This window comes from Clinocottus analis, unplaced genomic scaffold (genome assembly GCF_023055335.1).
Source record: "Clinocottus analis isolate CAN_PGR_092001 unplaced genomic scaffold, fCliAna1.0.p SCAF_20, whole genome shotgun sequence".
Classification (NCBI taxonomy): Eukaryota; Metazoa; Chordata; class Actinopteri; order Perciformes; family Cottidae; genus Clinocottus; species Clinocottus analis.
Genome location: NW_027175932.1, coordinates 10,523,667 through 10,542,651, shown reverse-complemented (window position 1 = coordinate 10,542,651; position 18,985 = coordinate 10,523,667). Strand labels below are relative to the sequence as shown.

At 45.4% G+C, this 18,985-nt stretch overlaps 1 protein-coding gene across 2 annotated transcripts in view; it reads left to right on the top strand.

The window, feature by feature from the left end:
- tbc1d22a (TBC1 domain family, member 22a) overlaps positions 1–18,985 on the top strand; it is a 105,853-nt gene that overhangs the window by 60,982 nt on the left and 25,886 nt on the right. For both annotated transcript variants that reach the window (XM_068587087.1, XM_068587088.1), the window contains exons 11-12: positions 4,940–5,015; positions 13,613–13,740. In XM_068587087.1, coding sequence (XP_068443188.1) covers positions 4,940–5,015; positions 13,613–13,740 — 204 coding nt within the window. The remainder of the gene's footprint in view (positions 1–4,939; positions 5,016–13,612; positions 13,741–18,985) is intronic.

Genomic DNA, 18,985 nt, shown 5'->3' with positions numbered 1-18,985 from the left:
CTTCTTCTTATTTCCTTCCGCCCGCGTCCGTCGTCCCGATCCCATACTTGTGGAACGCCTGCAGGGGATTTCTTCAAATGTGGAACAAACGGACTCGAGGATGAACTGATTAGATTTTTGGTGGTCAAATGTCACTGTGACCTCACAAAAACATCTATGTGACACAAAAAACACTTGCTTTATATCTTGCTTTATATTTCCTAATGAAACGGGTCTCATCAAAGAAAGAGTGAAGATGAGTCGTAATCTGAGCAAACGTTCAATTCCAGCTTGTGTGGACTTGAGGTCTTAGGCACGCTGGCGTTGTGGCTCTTTGTTTGATTCCATTAAATGATATACAGTCATTTTGATCATGCCGCCTACGTACTTTGATGAGGAAGACTTTTTATTGTGTATCAACCACTGGCTAGATTGCCATGAAACATCGTAAACATATACATCTCCCCTTCAGAATGACCTGTAATGTCTTTGATGATTCCATCGCATGTTTCGCTCGCCCCATCATCCGGTCAAAGTTATTTAAAGCTTGTCCCTCAGCTGTTTGCGTTCACCGCTCTCTCGCCCACGTTAGGCCTCTGAACGCGGTCAACATTACACCTGCTTAACGTCAGTATTCCGCTCAAGTAGCAGCGAGCACAGCTGTGGACCGTCCTGTGCTGCCGATACACATTCAAGTTCACCGCCCTGGAAACTAGACGCAGAGGCGCACTAAAGCAACAGAATGAAATGGGGCCAATCCTCCTGTCGCTCTGAACAACAGTAATTGTCTCCACCTCTGTCTCCACCTTATCGCAACCTGTCATCTCTCTCGCACAATCACTTTCGGCTTCTCTTTCTCGCACACACACACGCATACCATAGGATGACAGATCATTGCCCCGTCCTTCAGTGTATTGTCTGTCCTTTATCTTGACCTGTCATCTCTCTCTCTCTCTCTCTCTCTCTCTCTCTCTCTTTCTCTCTCTCTCTCTCTCTCTCTCTCTCTCTCTCTCTCTCTCTCTCTCTCTCTCTCTCCCTCCCTCTCTCTTCCCCCCTCTTCTCCTGTCCTTTACGTCTCTGTCGCTCTCACACACCCTCGCAGCGTCGTTGTGTTGGTTCTGTCCAACTTGCTGATAGACATCCTGTGCCACAATAGGAGGCAATCTTAGTCTGGCATGGAGCCATTGTTGTCTCTAATAGAATAGACTGAGAGGTGAAGAGCTATTGATTCAGCTGACTGAGAGGGAAGAGGGTGAGGGAGAGAGAGATGGAGCGAGTGGACAAAGAAGGAGAGAACGAGAGGCTGTTGACAACTGGCCGGGAAAGAGAGACAGTGAGTTTATGTTTGTGCGCCACACGTTTCTTCCTTAAAGCGGGTGAAGCGGGGCAGCTCGACTCACTCGGCGGGTCAGATGTAGCGGATGGACAGATGGCGGGAGGAGGGGAGAATGCATGAATAATGAAGGCGCACGAGTTGATTTCCTCCTGTTGCCTCAGCTGATCAAAGATCCGACATATTGGATTTGAGAGGAAGTGAATGAGACGGGTATAAGGAGAAAATATACAAAAAAGGACAAAGGAATAAAGGAGGTGAGAGTGTAAGGAGGAGAGTCGGTGAGGAAATAGGAGAAGCAGTTAAGAAAAAAGTGATGAAAGAAAAGAAATGTATATATCTTTCAATGCAGAGGAAGAGAAGAAAGATGAGAGTAAAGGCGTAGTTCCTATTAGTGACTTACCCTTGTCACACAAGGTAAGAAGACCTCACAAAGGAAACAATCCGTCACACAAATAAAATGCAGTGCAGCGTGCAACAGAATGAAACGCCAGGGAACAAAGCAAAAGGACACATAATAGCATGTTTAAAACACTTAGTCAAGCCTAGCCTCATTAGCGCCGCTAAAGTGATGGAAGTAGACAAAGAAATGGAGAGCAGAAGGTGGGAGAAGAGAAGAGCTACTTGTTAACGGGGAGAATTGAGATGGAGGGAGGGATGTGGACGAAAAGAGAGAAAATATAGAAAATGTACAGGAAAAAAGAGGAGAAAGCAAATGAGGGGGTGGTAAAGGGCGAAAGAAGAGAGATAGATGAACGCTGAATGAAAGTGTGCACCTTAAAACACCGAGAAACATGAGTCTTGAAAACCTCCTGACCCTCAAATGCATTACTGTCCGTTTTTGTGGGAAAAGAAATGTATAAATCCTTTCCTAAAAGCGGCGACAGCACAAAGGCAAATGGACGGTACTTGTCGAGCGCTTTTCCCTCAAAGTGCTTTAACACTACTTGTCAGCGTTCACCCATTTACACACTGATTGCAGGGGCTACCAGACCACGTGCCACCTGCCCGTCACGACTGACTAGCGTGCATACACTGTAGAATGGCTGCGGGAGCAATTTGAGTTCAAGTGTCGTGTTTAAGGACACATCGCTACGGGCTAGCGATCCTCTGATTGCAGGGCAGCGTTGTTCTCCCACTGCGCTACAGTCAGTGGGACGCTTTTGACAGTAAAAGTGTTGCTCAACATGGATGGATAGCTAGATTGATGAAAAGATAGATATGATTTTCTTCTTGCTCAGCTTCGGTGCTGTGGATTTTCATCCTAATTACCAGCTCTGTTTTCCGTTCATTCCTCTCAATACAAACACATCGTTCACTTTTTCCTCAAGATGAGATCAAATCGATAACCCCGATAAAACAGACTGGATGAGAACGGAGAAGCTAAAAGAAGGAACAGGCTGTATTGAATCAATATACAAACAAAAATACTGAGCCATACAAAATTAGTGTGCCGTACTGGCAGTCATTTTACACGTTGAGGGGCGAGATTGCGATAGACTCGAAGATAGCGAAAAGAGATGGCAACAAAACACGCTCGAGACAGCCAGGCAGAGGTATGAATTAAAGAAAGTGCGAGGCACGGTGGTAATAAAAAGAATACGTGTGAGGATATGATTCAAAAGCAATGGAGACGTCGACGGGGAAGAACAAGACGAAGAGAACATGAGCGTTTGCTGAGAGGGAGCAGAGACGATCCCAATTGTAGGTAAAGAACGACAGAAGCGGATGATGTTGAAACAGACGGCCATGAGATGCTGAGAGAGAGAGAGAGAGAATGAGAAGGGCGGGCGGCCAGTTGATTAATGCCAGCAGCTTCAATAATGCAAATGTAATTACTCGTACTGGGCCTCACACTCGCTTAGCACCTAACCACATTAACACAGAGGTGGTGGAAAGATGGGAGCCGATGAGAGGGAGACGAGAAACACGACGTGTAAATATAGACTGTCCCCAACAACAGGGAAAGGGGGAACTAAAAGGTGTGTTTGACGCGCGAGGCCAATATTGAAATCCATTTTGTAATAGTAATGCAGTTTTATTGTGACTGTTGTCAGTACAGAATATCTGGAGGGAGCCGAGGTATCGCCCCTGGCTGATTCCTCGCCGTTCTTGAACAACAAAGAAGGGTCCGTCAGTTAGTCGTGAGCATGTTACCGCCATTGTTGAAACCTGAACTACTTAGTTGTGAGGTGAAGGTGAAGAAGGGGCGATAACAATGCAAAGGAAAAGCAGGAGGGGAAGGCGGTTCCTGCCCTGCCGGCCGCTGATGGACTCAGGAGGACACATGGACATTGGTTCTGCTGAGCTTGAAGGACAACTGGAGCTGTTTCTTGCTAAATGACTTTTCTCGCTTCCCCCCCCCCCCACACACACACTCTCACTCCCCCCATCTCTCTCCTCTCTTTTTCCTTCTCATTTTCTCTCTCCATCTGTTGGATAGTTTGCCACATCAGCTGTTCTCCAGCCACACTGGAATGACCCCTCAAGGAAACGTAATCCTTGTGTATATGTGTGTGTGTGTGATAGACACACACACACACACACACACACACACACACAGGCACACTAAAATGCTTATGTGCTGTTCTGAACCATGTATTGAATTCTGCCGGTTCAACCCACAGACACCGCCCCCTCATATTCATCATGCGCTCATATTCAGGTTCAGTTGTCGTCTCGCTTTCCCAACATAGCCCCAGAATCGTCTTATTGAGTCATACATGTGTGCCAAAATGTCAAATGGGGTCATTAAAGCCACGCTGTAACTTAAAGTTTTTTAAGCTCAGAAAATCATGTAATATTTGTTCTCTATTAATGTAATATATACCTAATAAAATATCTAATCATATCTTCCGCTATCTTCTTCTGGTCTTTTTTTGCACATAATGGAGTTATTACGTCTTCATTAAGCAGCTGGTATCATGCAGTCTACACGAGGCACTCTTAACCACTTGAAGGGGGACAATAGTGAAATGAAGGGCTTCAGCTCTTTAGAATATTTTATTACCTCACCACCGGGAGCCATTCACAGCTCACCTGTTATGTTCTTCAGCCACAATCACGAGCAGCCGCCGACTTTGTCTTCAAGGCCACAGACACGCTTGTTTTTTCACGCCGGTGTTCGTTAGGTGGCCTATTTTCCCTTTAAAGACGCCCCGGGCTTTGTGTGAGGTGTGAAATGAGCCCTGGCAAACACTTTGAATCTTTTAACGGCTGCTGCACTTTTCTGAAAACGAGCCCTCAGACTGGTAATGTGAGATTTCCAAAAGCTTTGGCGGCGTGTTTACTGTGACACGCTGACCCTCGGAGGCGACTGGCTGCAAAACGTCAATGTGAAACTAACTGCGTATCAAGTTCACAGCCCGTCCGAGAAATGACGGAGAAATATGACAAATATTCCGGTCACACAAATTTCGTCTCTCATTAGCGCTTGTTTGTCGTGCTTTTTCTCGCACTTTTAGTTTTCTGGTAATTTCAGGTTCACAGGAGTTTTATTATTTGTATCCACTCTGAGTGGTTTAACCTTTGTACTCTTTGTTGTCAAAATGATTTAATTCAATTCACTTTGAAAGTATGAAACTGAGGTATTATTCACTGTCGACTCTGTTTTCTTCTTCTTCTCAGGACAACTATACGTTTGCCCAGCCAGGAATCCAGAGGAAAGTCAAGGCCCTGGAGGAGCTCGTCAGCAGGATTGATGGTGAGTGATCTGCTTTCTGTCCGTCTGTCCAACCACACACACACACACACACACACACACAGCCTCTCATCCATTCATTGATCCATCCATCAATGCATCCATCCATCCTTATAATCATACACCCACCCACCCTTACATCCACCAATCAATCCATCCATCAAGCCTTTCCCTTGTCGGTCAGTATCCTCAGTCCTTTTTATGGTGTTTTATGGGTCTTTTTGGCACGCTTGTGTTTTTTTTTTTTAAGTTCCTAAGTTATGTCTCCTCTGCTCGGCGTCGTGAATAGCAAAATTAGATCACCTCAAAAATGTTCTTAAAGGGACACTGCTGATTTCCCTCCAGCTCTGGGTCACGGCTGTGTGAACGCGGATGAACGACGTTTGGCTCAAACCCTCGTTGCCAGCTCCCGGAGTCCCCCCGCTCCTTTCCCGGCGGAGGTCGTGCAGTTTGCGTCACCAGACGGACATTTCCTGGTGGATGGGCAGGGGGGCGGAGCTCAGGGCGCCGGCGAGAGGCGGGGGGAGAGAGAGCCGGGAGTCCGGTCTGCTCCCACGCTGCAATGAAAAGAATCTGCCGTTTCCCTTTTAATGAGGATTTTATTCCACTCACAGTTTTCTTAACACGAACAACTTCCTTTGATAGTTTTTATACAAGTGTTAGAACTAGAGCCACAACAGGAAGTAACATTCAGTTTTCACGCCTTGATTCTTCCGCAGTTTGTAATTAATTACATGACGATTACTGATCGTCATTCCTCTCGGCTGTCGGGTTGGAAGGGAAATGTGAACGTGTTGGTGATTATTAGCGCCAAAATAATGGCCTGCTGAGGCCTGGATGTTAATGTATGCACTCAGAGTACTCGTTCACAGAACAGTCGTGTTAATTAGCAGTGTTGCGTTTCACCCTTTTCTCTTTTTTTCATGTTGTTAAAACAATGAATGTTTTAATAATGCCTGTGAACGGATTCCCAGACAAAACGCACCTTTTGTCACTCGCGTGTCGTCCGGAGCAGAGTGCCGTGTGCAAAGCTGGGGTCTGATCAAAGCAAGCCTTTTGCGCGGCGGTCGTGTTCTTGGCTAACCTTGGCGCTGTCCGACCATCCTGTCACCCGCTCTGTCAGCCGGAGGGAGGGGAGGCCCCACCCGCTGCATCCAAAAGGATGGAGAGAGAGAGAGAGTGCATACGTGTGTGTGGGGGTGAGAATGTCAGAGAAAGTTAGCGTGTGTATGATCGGCCTGTCCGTGTGTGTGGTCGTGACAGAGTAAATTTGCCGATAGAGAGGGCGAGTGTGTGTGTGTCAAGCGCACATTGTTGCAGTTTGCGTGTCAGAAATATACTGATGTACTGTAAATGTGTTCATATCGGAGTGTGTGTGTGCATCTTTTAGTAAAAATAAATGACAAAATAGAGGAGGTAAAGTCCTCCTCAAGCCCCGCCACACCCGGACAAAGACATAAAAAAATGACGTGACATTTTTACTGTATCTTATTTCATAAGTGCCATGTCATCATAGTTGGGGCAGAGCCATTTTTTACCTCGCCAGCTTGACATTACCACCTCTAATGAGATCACAGATAGCTTTTATCTTGTGTTACGGGATTGTTTTTCGCCCCGCTGTCGACACAGCATCTGTTTTGGGAACAATGGCCTCTCATCTCTTCCAAAATTACCTCTCAGCGCTTATCAGATGCGGGGTTATCCAGGGTGTTGTGCAGTTGGATAAAGGTTGGAGCTCTTTGGGGCAGATGTTTCCACGACTGGTAAAGATTAACCATATTACCATTTCACTCCGGGAAGAACTCCCGTGTTGGAGAATCATATTTTATGATGATTTTGATTGTTTCTTTTAATGTTAATCGTCTCCGCTTTAATGTGTTTTTGTATGTTTCTTTGGAGATCACCAATTAATTACATTAACATGACTAATTGTACTTAATCTTGCGGCTTATTCATTTTTGATTTGTTTGGATGAAATGGAGTTAAAAATCTATTTTTCTCCATCAGAGAGAGACAGTAACTCTCCCAGAAAGTGAGTGAAAACGCTTCAGCTGTTGCTCCGGTTTTCTGCGTGAGCCTCGTATCAGTTGGGTGTCTGATACAGGGACGTGACTGGTTGACAGCGCTGGGTATTGTTTAATAAATTGATGTTGCCAGCACCAATTACGGATGCACTAATCCAACTTTTTGGGTATCGGCCGATACCAGCGTTGAATTAATAAGCTGTATGCCTCACTGTGTGGAAGTGACTGGGTCGTCCTCTTATGTGTCAGGCCTGACTCAAACGTTGCTTCCCTGACCTTGAAATCAAAACGACTTAAATGCATCCCTATAAATTAAGTGAATTGTAATTCATCAAATGAAATGTATCGGATACCAGATCAGCACATTGTCACAGATACCCGATCCAGCTATTAGTCAGTATCGGACCGATATCAGTATCCTTTGACCGGTTTGGATACTACTTGATAACAAGTAGCGATATCCAGCCCGAGTAGTTGATAGGTTGTTTGCTCAGCCAATAGGAGGTCAGTATTTGTAGTAGAATGATTGTTTGCGGTGCAGGGTCGGTGGGGACAGGACGTCGCGTCACTGTCTCTGTCCCTGTTGAAACGATGGCACATAGCTCCTCCTATATCTGTCAGATAGAGGGAAAACACACATATGCTGTCCATTCACAGAGATAATGTGCAGGTTTTATGACCACATCCCTGCTTTCCATTACCCGCTGTATCTTTTAGCACAGTGGGGGAGAAGAAAAAAAGACTGGATTTGTGCCCTGAGGTCACAGCTATTTTTCCACAATCTTCTCCTCCTCCTCCGCCACATTTTTTCTCCCTGTAACTTAACTTTTTTTCATTTTTTATTTTTGTGGAAAAACTCCTCCAGCCTTTAAAGGTCACATTAGATGAAAGTGAATTCAGTGATATAACCGGGAAAGGCTACGTCAAAGGCAGCTGATATAATATGCTGTCTAATATAGTCAAAGCGGCACGGTTTCCAGAGTCTCCAATGAATTACAAAGTTTCCAGGACGAGATGTAGTAACCATTAACAGTTTAAGAAATGGCTGAATAAAAAATCCGTCCTCCTCAAGTGTTTTGACTGTGGTGGCTTCGACAAAGGCGCCTCATCCTCAGCTTAGTGACGTATGACACAGATAAAAAATACGATTTGTTTGACACTATTTGTCCTGTAGCGTAAGCTTGAATTAGTAATTAGAAATGAACAATTTGTTACAAAGTCAAAAAATCAAAACGGTTCACGGCTTCACTTTAATTCTTTTAGTTGAAAACAGTGGATGACATGGTTGGACGGCTTTTACTTTTATATGTCTTTGTTTCTCTCTTCCAGCTTGCGCCCCCCCCCCCTTTCCCATTTGTGTAATTATTCCACTTGACGCTAACTCCCATTAGCCTTGCTTGACGTTAGCATGTGTACCTCCTCAAAAGACAAGCCACTTTGTAACGTCTCTCTGATCTCTTTATCTCTCCCTTATCTCTTTCTGTGAATTTGTTGCAGGCAAGTGCATTAGCACAAGTTCATCAACATGCAAATTGCTCAAAGGTGAATGTCTTTATGCAAATGAGAGGACGCGCTGGCAGCGCCAGCTCTCAGACTGAATTGTGTAACACACAAAAAAAAAGGCTGTTAGCCGGATTGTGAGACCGTATTGCATAATTGAAGGCAGGAGAAAAAAAAAGTGTTTTTATGGGTTTGAAAAAAAAGAAAGTTAATTTGCTTTTCTCCAGCAGTAGTTGCCTTTTCAAGTGGCGCGTAATTTGCCTGACAGTCTGTTTATATTTACTGTTCTGTTTGTTTAATTGTGTTTTTTTTTGTGAGGGTGGCGGGGGGATTTTGTAGTCTTGTGTGCGTTCACGCTTGTGCAAGAAAGGAGACTTTTGGGGATTTGTAGCGCCACTTCTTAAAGCTGCGTTGAATTCAGCCGACCCGCTCTGGTGTCTTTTTTAACCCCCCTGAGGTCAATCACACCATCCATCCTCCGTCTTCCCACACGGTCCTCCACCAACTCCAGACATCACCACTACGATGTGCATGCACTCTGCTCCCTCTGTCTCACGGCAGTTTAACATTTTCCTTTTTCCCTATTTTACTTAAAATAAAGGATGTTGCGTTTTTTCTTTTTCTTCAAGCATGTATAAAAGAAATCCACAGCTGTCTAACAATTGTTTTCAGTCTTAGCCGCTGCATATTTTGGAAAAACAGAGTGTGTTATGTCATGTTACTTGTCATTTCTTGTGTGGGGTAATTATACTAATTAAGCATTCCTACCAACACACGCTCTTTGACAAACATGTGTTGTGTTTACTCGTGTCATTTACAGTTATCTGAACACATAAACGCACAACGTACTCGCACGAGGCCGGCCGGCCCTCGTGTCTCCATGCGCCGCGTGACACAGCGTCCTCGTTACGCTGCGTGTTGAGGGCTGAGAGAGAGACGCACATGTGACATTGCACGAACATACAACGTATGTACATCGACACCATGGAAACGCATCAGATCCGCGATTGCCGCAGTCTCCCTCGGGGCGATCCGAGACAAACGTGTGACCTTCTGCTTGTTTATTGTGTGAGAGGAATCGGTAAGCAAGCATCACCCAGTGAACTCCATCTTCCCGACTCGACTTGGCCATTGAAGACTCTTTACCCGTCGTCGCTGCGTCCCTCCAGCGGCTGTTTCACACGATGTCCTGTGCACACACACATTGTTACATACACACATCCGATGCACGTCCTACGGCAGCCTCGTTGTCGTTAACCTGAACCGGCTCAGAAGTTCATATTTAAACTGTATTTAGGCCGAATGTGGCAACAGAGATGTTTACGACAGCGACGTTACTCTGTCAACTTGAAACAACGACTGGAAACAAATTTTTAAAAAAGTCAATAAAATAGTTGTAATCTCGAGCAAAGTTAAAAAAAAGGGTGAAGAACACAGACCTCGACAGTACCAGTCTCATCCGGTCCTCAGTCCTCTCTCTGAGGATGGGGAATCGTCGCCTTCAGGTACGGCTGGTAGAGGGAAGCGGCGGCTTTGTTTCCATTCATCAGACATGTGGCGAACTAAGCCAAACCGTATAGACTCCATGCAGGCGGCTCTAGCTTTAGCTTGTGTAGCAGAGGGTTACGCAGCGCCTGTACTGTGTGATGAACTATATCCAAAGAAAAAGACTCATTTCGCATGTATACACTGGTGACTGACTTGGCGTGCAGGAGCCTTGTTCTGGTGAACAAACAGGGCCCCGTTGCCTGCTCCGTGTCGACAGTGGGATTAGTTTGAATCTGTGCTGACGCTGAAATGGATAAAGGTTACAGTGAGATGACAACATTCTCCGTCATATATTTACAGAGACTGGGAGCAATGGGAACAATTCACGGTGAAAGAGTAAAGCAAGCGACAACGAAAAGCCTTGACACGAAGTCCCTTTTCTTCTCTGGAACAGACTGGGCGAAAGTCAAACGCTGAAAGAAAAAGAAATAAACAGCCAGTCAGTCGGAGAGTTGGAAGAGTGAAACTGTAATTGCGTTTTGTACAGAGAAGAGCGCGAAGTCTGGCAGAATTGGCCTCGGCAGCAGAATCCGGGGAGCCGCTCACTAGTCACTGCGCGACCTCTGACCTCCCGCTGTCGACCCGCACTCCACCGGCCACGGGCTGCAGTCCACTGCAGTGAGCGGGTTAGCCGGCATCGTGGCCTCCGTCCTACACTTTAACCAGCAGTGGGAGGGAAGACAAGACTCATCAGTCAATCATTGTCCATGAGAACACTCTTCCTCAACCCTCCTCAGCCCCCACAACTACGCTACCCAGCATGCCGAGCCCGGTGCCAGCTGGGCCGCAACCATAGGGTTAAAAGTCACAAGTTGTAGCGCACCAGTTCATTTCATTGCTTCATCGTTCATGTTTTTTTTTCTTATATTTTTTTCCAATCCTCTCCTCTCTTCAACTGTGCCCCTGCTCCTCCCTGTTCCTCTCCTTTCCTTCCCTTTCCTTTCCTCCCCTCTCTTCTCTTCTCCTCTCCTTTCCTTTCCTCCCCTCTCTTCTCTTCTCCTCTCCTTTCCTTTCCTCCCCTCCACTGCCCTCTCGTCTCCTCTCTTGCCCTCCGGTCTCCTCTTCTTTCCCCACTGCGATAACTCCCCGTGACAAACGACTCTCCCTTTCCACCCCTCTACCCCCATCGTGCACATCTCCCGCTCAGTGTTTGGTGAAGTCGCTAATATTAGGCAGAGCAAGTTCATTAGTGTAATTTAACATTGTCTAAAGTTGTTCCACTCTCACCCTCTCTGTTTGGCAGCTAGCTACGATCTGTCACCGTGATGCATTTGCAGTTAATGAGCTCGCCCTGTTTATGCTTTTACAGCAGCATGTGATAATTAAACTGCAGAGACGAGCGTGAAATAATCACTTTGTGTTTACTTTGCACCCTGCTCATGAGGTGGAGTGTGTGAATAATTGTCAAACATGCATGTGTGAGCAATGGCATACAGGTGCCATTCAAGTGATTGCTGTGCGTGTTTGAGGGCACTTAAGTATATGTTCTTGACGAGAAATACCCAACATAAGAGTTCACTGAACTCTATAGTGTGTGTGTGTGTGTGTGTGTGTGTGTGTGTGTGTGTGTGTGTGTGTGTGTGTGTGTGAGAGAGAGGATACTATAGCCCCCCCCTCCCAAACTGGCTTTTCTCATAGATTCTCTGACAGCTCTTTAATTACAGCTCTTTTGTGAAGTGTGTGTGCGTGCCTGAGTGTGTGTGTGTGTGTGTGAGGCGGAGAGAATGAGTGTCATTGGTGTGGTGTGATGACAATGAAATAGGGAGTCGCTGAATACTGAGTGGTATTTTTAATCTTTTGTCATGTAAAGAAGCATAAAACAAACATTTATCAAGAACAGAGAACGGGAACAAAGGCAGCCGTTCCCCGTGTCACCGCCTCAGACGCAGCGAGATGTCTGCTCCTCATCAGCCAGCGTTCATGCCCGCCCACCCGCCGCGCCATGACCCTGACATCGACGCTATCTTTTGAACTCCACATCGAGAAGAAATTGAGATCGCCAGATTCAACGGAACATAATGCGAACCAATTACAGGGGGAGCAAAGTAAATGCGTTTGATGGCTGCAGAGAGACAAATGTGGACATCTAATAGCCAGCTGATCTTTGTTTGGAGAGTTGAGTTGAAACCGCAGCTTTGATTGATCATTATATCTCAGCTGTTAATGGTACAATAGAAGTAAAATGACATTAATGTGGACAGAACCTTAATATATGCTGATGTTTTATGTTTTCCCCAAATAATGAGTACTTGCAAGTATTGACTGTGAAGTCTAATATAGTTTATTCTCCATTATTTCTTCCCAAAAAAAACTATTGAAAGCACACCAAGGAGCCAGTTACACGAGGAGACCCACAAAAAACCTGGGATTTTAGTTTAGTTTAGTTCTAATGCCAGAAATATATCAAGTATAGTTCAACAAATACATTGACTCCTGTTAGAGTAACGTTTGCCAAAAACTGCGGTTCGAGTAAGAAGGACAGGAACCCGCTCCTCGTTTCTGGCAAAGTCTCCAACGTCCCAGAGATGACCGGTGACTCTTTGTCCAATAAACCAGGATTCTTTTTGTAGCTTTGCGTAGCTGCAGCCTAAATACAAGAACACAGCATGTCAGTAAAGGCACATTGGGACAGGATTAATATTCCAGAGGCGGGTAATTAAATATTTGCCATTTGCCTTAGTAATGACAAGCATTGTTACCACTGCCAAATTACTGTTTTTATTTTATTTTTTAAATATATTATTCCTGCAGGAAATCATTATGAAACAGAGCGAATGAGGCTCAACAGGGAATGCAACCTGCCTCACACAGAGCTGAAGAAATACATTTCAAACTGTTTTGACAGAGGTTGAACTATGGGAGGTCCAGTGACTTTCTGTTTTGTAAAGGTTTAAAAATCCGTGCTGAGCTCGTGCAATATTTAAATCGCTCTACTTCCCCTTGTCAAGAGAAAAAAAGATAAATAGTCACAATTTTATTAAAACCCCCGCGGGGGCATCGAACATGTTTTGCACAGAGTGACCTTCTATGACAAAGATAAAAATGTTTAATCGGCTCCTACTGAATGCAAAAAACGTCAAAGAAATAATAAACACACAGCACACCTGCCATGAACATGCTATGCTGCCGGTCCTCACCTCTGGATGCTTTTCACTCGCGGTACGTGCACTCCATTCCTCACTGGACTGACATGCGGTGGAGTTTCATTTAATAACCAACACGCTCTTTTCTTCTTCATCTCCTCCTCATCTCAGTTTGGTGCGTAGCTTTTCCGCGACAGTTCTGATAGCTCGGTAATTACATCTCCATTATGAGGAAGAGGCCGCGCGTGCGCGCGCGAGACACCGACTGCAGTAGTTATTAACAAAGAGCGGCGCTGTGAAGGAATCCGTCTACACACTTGTCATCATTACGATTGCCTCACACGCATCTTCTTTTGCTGGTCTTTGCACAAAGCCAGTGTGACGTCAATCTAGGTGTGATGTTGTTTTCTTGTGTTTTTAATAGTGATTGTTATTGTGTCGACAGAGTCCGTGCACCGCCACATGCAGCAGTACGAGGTGGAGTACCTGCAGTTTGCCTTCCGCTGGATGAATAACCTCCTGATGAGGGAGCTGCCACTACGCTGCACCATCAGACTGTGGGACACATACCAGGTATAAAGCACACACACACACGGCAAAAGCTGCTCTTATTGATTTTTTTTTTTTTTGTGTTACCTGTCCATTTCTATCGATCCGGCTTTGTCTGGGATTCTCAGAAACGGGGATATGCTCTGATAATGACATCTATGATTGCCTCAGGAGTGATGCTTTTGTAATTCCTGCCATTATCCTCCAGCCAACCCAGCAGCCATGATGCAACATAACACACATTTCTTGCATTGAAGGTATTCAATCATGACGGCCTTTTATCCGCGTGGCCTTCGTTATACTGAGCTCATAATGCAGCCTAACTATGCTGCTGGGCGCCGTCGCACAGCCACAACTTTACACTTTACTGGTGGATTAACAGGAACGGTTGATTTGGTCGGAAAAATGGTTTAAAAATGTGCGAATAAGACTTTACGAAATAAGGGATTGCAAAGGATTAGTTAATTCAGTAATGAAACAAAAGATGTCGGAGGCTCCTTTCGTGCATGAAACAAATGTTTTTTTTTGCAATTCAAAACATGGTTAGATTTTATGGCGACTCTGTTCTTTTGTGCAAGTGTCAAAGTAAAGCGTGTGTGTGTGTGTGTGTGAAACAGACAAAGAGAGAGAGAGCGAGCAGGGTCTTAATCCCATTCAAACACCTGGACCTGCTCATTCCGCTGCCCTTTCACATTTACACACGGCTTAATAGCCGGCGCCTACAGTTACACCAGATTGTTAACCTCAGTTGGCGTCGTCAATAACACCCAATGTGTGCTATTGATTCAGTGGTGTGTGTGTGTGTGTGCGTGCGTGTGTGCACCAGGCTTGAACGTGGGTGGGTAGTCCAGGACTTGCGCTAAGTACACATAATGGATTTTCCAGCTGACGTAGAGGTTGAGTGTAAGACATGCCATCGCAGCGTTTGATCAGACGGGGAGAGAAGGAGCCGAAGATGAATTGAGAATTGAGGCAGAATTCAAAATGAGCTTCTCCAGTGGTGGCACTTCCAACTGTGGAAGTTGTTTGCACAAAGCAGCTGTCTGCCGCCGTTGTTCTTTTCTGCTGCCGGTCCTCAGCGTCCTCTGCATCAATCAGACTTTAATCATTTTTCCCTGCATAGTCTCGCCTCTCGTCAAGATGGGGAAGTATAACATGCAGATGTTCTCTTCACAGTCACCCGTTAACGTTCGCTCGCAGCTCAAGACTCTGACATTTGCAAGTGTAAAGGCCTTTGCACACCTGGGGGCGTGACGACCAAACGACAGAGAAATGCAAAATGCTCGCCTGTGAACATTTTGCGTCACAACTATTCAAACTGGCGGTGATGCAAATTTGTAACGTTTGTACTTTTTCAAGAAAGGGTTTGAATAGATTTTGCACAGCGTACGTCTCTGGCTTTTATTGTGAAAGGTAGGAGCTGGAGGGGCGGATCTGGTCTCTACTCCTTTTAGACGTTGACAAATGCAGTAATTAGGTTTGCCATCTTGGTCGGGACCTCTCCTTGTTGTCGCACACTATAGTGAACATTTTGAGTAATTAAGATTGTGTTATTACACACATCCTGATCGGTAGATCCGAAAAATCAACTCATTTCCCAGAAGAAATCTTCGTGTTCGTCTTCGCTGTGAAAGCCTGATATTTCCACAGCTCTGAAGTCTATGTGTGATAAGTCGCTTCCCATTAACACAAACACAAATTTCAGAGTTTTGACAAGTAACCGCACCTTGTTGTCCATGTGCCTTTCGGTATCTCCAGCAGAACCAGAGGAGTTAGTGGACGGGCGATGGGAAGCGCATTTCAATTAAGAGAGATCAAGGAGTGACGTGGGGTGTTGAAGAAAATCGAGGATGAAAGGGGAGAGAACGAGGAAGGCGTGAAGTAAAAATAGACGAGGGGAAATTTAGAGACGGAAAGTGAAAGGACTTGGTCTTAGTGCTTCATCCACAGCCTTCAACAAAACCATAGCTTGGATGAATAAACACCAAATAAATCTTGACTGAACCTTTCTGAACTTAAACCGACTGAACTTTTGGGCGGCGTGAAATAGATTGCAGCTGACAGGTGAAAGCCACGTAACTTTCCTTGCCGTACTCGAATTAAGAACCCCGCGGCCATTTTTGTGTCAGGTTTGGTTTGTGTTCGCGCCCTCGGATGCCGATAGAACTCCACTGCTGTCTTGTAAAAAATACATGTTACTAATTCTATGTAACGCTTTTCTTTACCGCAAGCTCAGGCCGGCGCAAACGTCGAGTCCTTGTGCTTTGACATTTTAATAATGCAAACCATCATGCGAGCACTTTAAATCCAAGAATTTCAGCTTTGCCGTCGCTCCTAAACATTTATATTACCATAAGCCTACTCGGGCTGCACCTGACTGCTATTTTGATCGTCAATTAATCTCAGCGTTGTCATCACTTTTATGGACAGAGGATCATTTTAAAAGCAAACTTGAAGTTCTTGAGTCTGTTTGGTGATGGCTCAGTGTAGTTTTCAGCGGTCGTCAATGGGTCTGTCCGTCACACCTGTACTCCTGCATTTGTCTGTTCTCTATTGCCTCCCCCACCTTTTTTTAAATGCTCAAGGAGAGACCAAGGACACGACGTCATTTCCTGCAATTCATCACCTGAGCTACAGAAGCCCGGTTAGCCCCTCCCTCCCTCCATGGAGACGCTGTTACGGCGCGTGTCGTGCATCATAACACAGACCCGACTAATCCATGATCAGATTCGTTGCCAACTATTTTTCATGATCGATTCTAATCAATTAGTCCCCGCCGCCCCAAAATCCCACTCACCGTAATTGATCCCCCGTCAGCGTAGATTCTCTTCACGTTCTCCGCGCTCAACGACGTGAAGCTGCTGGGTCGGCTGCAATGCAGTGGTCCTGAACCTGAGAATGAAAAAAAAGACGAATCCCGAACACTCGCAAGTCCTCCAGTTTTAAGTGCAGTCTCTCCACTCACATGACTTATGTGGACGTCCGTGAAGAGGAAGCCAAAGAATCACATTCTTCCCGGAGAGAACACTTTGGCTGACCCGACAGCAGCACTATGTTTCTCACAGACCCGCTTCCTGGTCAGCCCATCCCTTAAAGACACTGATGGGCATTGCGTTTTACTCGAGAGGAGGATTGATATGGAATCATTACATCTCCCCATTTAGGATGTTTTTCTTTTCTCTGGTGCATTTTAGCTGATCCACAGCCAGCTGTCAGGGAAGACAGACTTATTTAGCGGTGTAGAGGTAGATGGGGACATCACGCCGGTGTATTTATGCGTCGATAGGATGGAGCAGAGGGTAGGGCGAGAGGTGCACGTGTGAGGAAGGGCTTTCCAGATATGCTCGGAAATGCATCGGGAAAATTAAAGTTGGAGCGAGAGTGTGTGACCTTTACAATACTGGATTATTCTGATAAAGGAAAGGAACACAGCGTTGAACACAAGCTCGTGGTTATTAAGACCGGGTAGTCGGCGCAGTGCCGCTCTGTGCCTTCGCCGGCTCTGCCGCCTCTATTATATGTGAGGTCTGCACGGTGTCCATAGTAACAAGCCCTTACTTTATATAATGTTTCAACAGTTAAGAGCTCAGCGACAAATCTAATCAGCATCCGACTGAAGGATGGGAAGGGAGAAAAAAAGGAAGAGGGAAAAGAAGAAAGAAAAACAAGCCAATGAGGACAAATACAGTCGGGAGAGACACAGAAGTGGAGAAGTACCGCGTTCAAAGTGGATTTACGGCATCGTAAAACATAATACCTTGTCCAGACATTTAATTACAACTCGTGTGTCATTTTGTGAATATGTTTTACACCTTGTTGTCAGAACAGCGGGGACGCTGATGGATGACTTAAAGCCACTTGGACGCCTCAGTTTAAGTTCCATTCATTATGACTTTGAGTTATTTGCTCGACGCAATTGATTTACACATGTTGGTTTAGGCAGCAGGGAGCAGAATATTGATGGACAACAGTTCCTGAGGGCTTTGGGGCATTTTGCAGATGATGTGGCGGCCCCGCTGGTTTTGTGACCGTCCCTGTCGTCGGGAGCCAGATCAAGAGTTCAAGTACCTCAGTTCATCAGTATTGATGGAGGTTGAACAGGTTTTGACTAAGAATTGTGAAGGATCCAGTGTTCATAATTACCATCGTTCTTTACTAAAATATCTGTCAGCGTTCATTTGGTGTAGGAAGCATTGAAAATGTGGGCGGGACAACCTAATCTCTCAGGGGCCTGAGGGATTCCCGATCATTTCCTCTGTTTTGGCTGCTGCTGTTTGATTAGTAAACAGGGTTCCCACGCGTCCTGGAAAACCCGGGAAATGGTAGTCCAATTTTCCAGTCATGGAAAACACATGAACAATGAGAGAGAACTTAAAATATTTAGGAACATCTTTTGCCCTGAATATGTTCATCTTAGAAAAAACTACTTGGCTATAAAGAAGAGCTCCCCAAAAAAACAGACGGCATTGCCATCTGAAAGGCCGTAGTTGGGTGCAAGAGTATGTTGAATATGTTGTTATGATAAAAACTGAATTATATACATTTACTGTTTATCAAAAGACAAACGCAACGGAGACTTCTTCCCCAGGAAAAGTGAGTGATGGACGCGCGTTAACGTTAGTTAGCTAACTAACTAGCGAGTCAAATTTATACACAAAAGGAAACAACGCTGTGGGGAGAGACGAGTTGGGGGGTTCTGATAGGACGACGTCTTCCCTCGTCCCAAACGATCGCCGCTATCTCAGAATCCGCCCTGTGAGAAACGGACTGATGAGATAATAAAAAATAATGATCATAATATTAGTTAGCACCAGGATTGTTGTGTTTTGTCACAGTACAGTTGTCACACTTAGTTTACAGCTTAGAACACCCCGATGAGGTGTGCAGTGCCTCTCTTAAAAAAGAAAAAGAAGGAAAAATAAAGCGGTAGATAGCCGGGTCGACGTGTAAAGCGCACAACACGGACTACGCTCGCCCGTCTACTTGGAGTCTCAAAAAGAGAATGAATGATTAAACAGTGTTGTCTCTTTGTCGTGACTTGACAGCAGCCCAAGTACACGTTGTACTTGTAATCCATCCTCTAAATATTTGATGTTTTACAATGTTGTTTGTATCGCGTCCCCCCCCCACCCCTCTTCAGAAACAACATGCACCTTTTTTGGCAGGCTCTGTCTCAGTCCCTCACCTCCGCCGCTGCCCTGCTTTAGGTTTATTAGGCTGCTTTTTATTCCAAAAACTTTCAGCGTGGCTGCCAGCGAGGAGCGGCGCC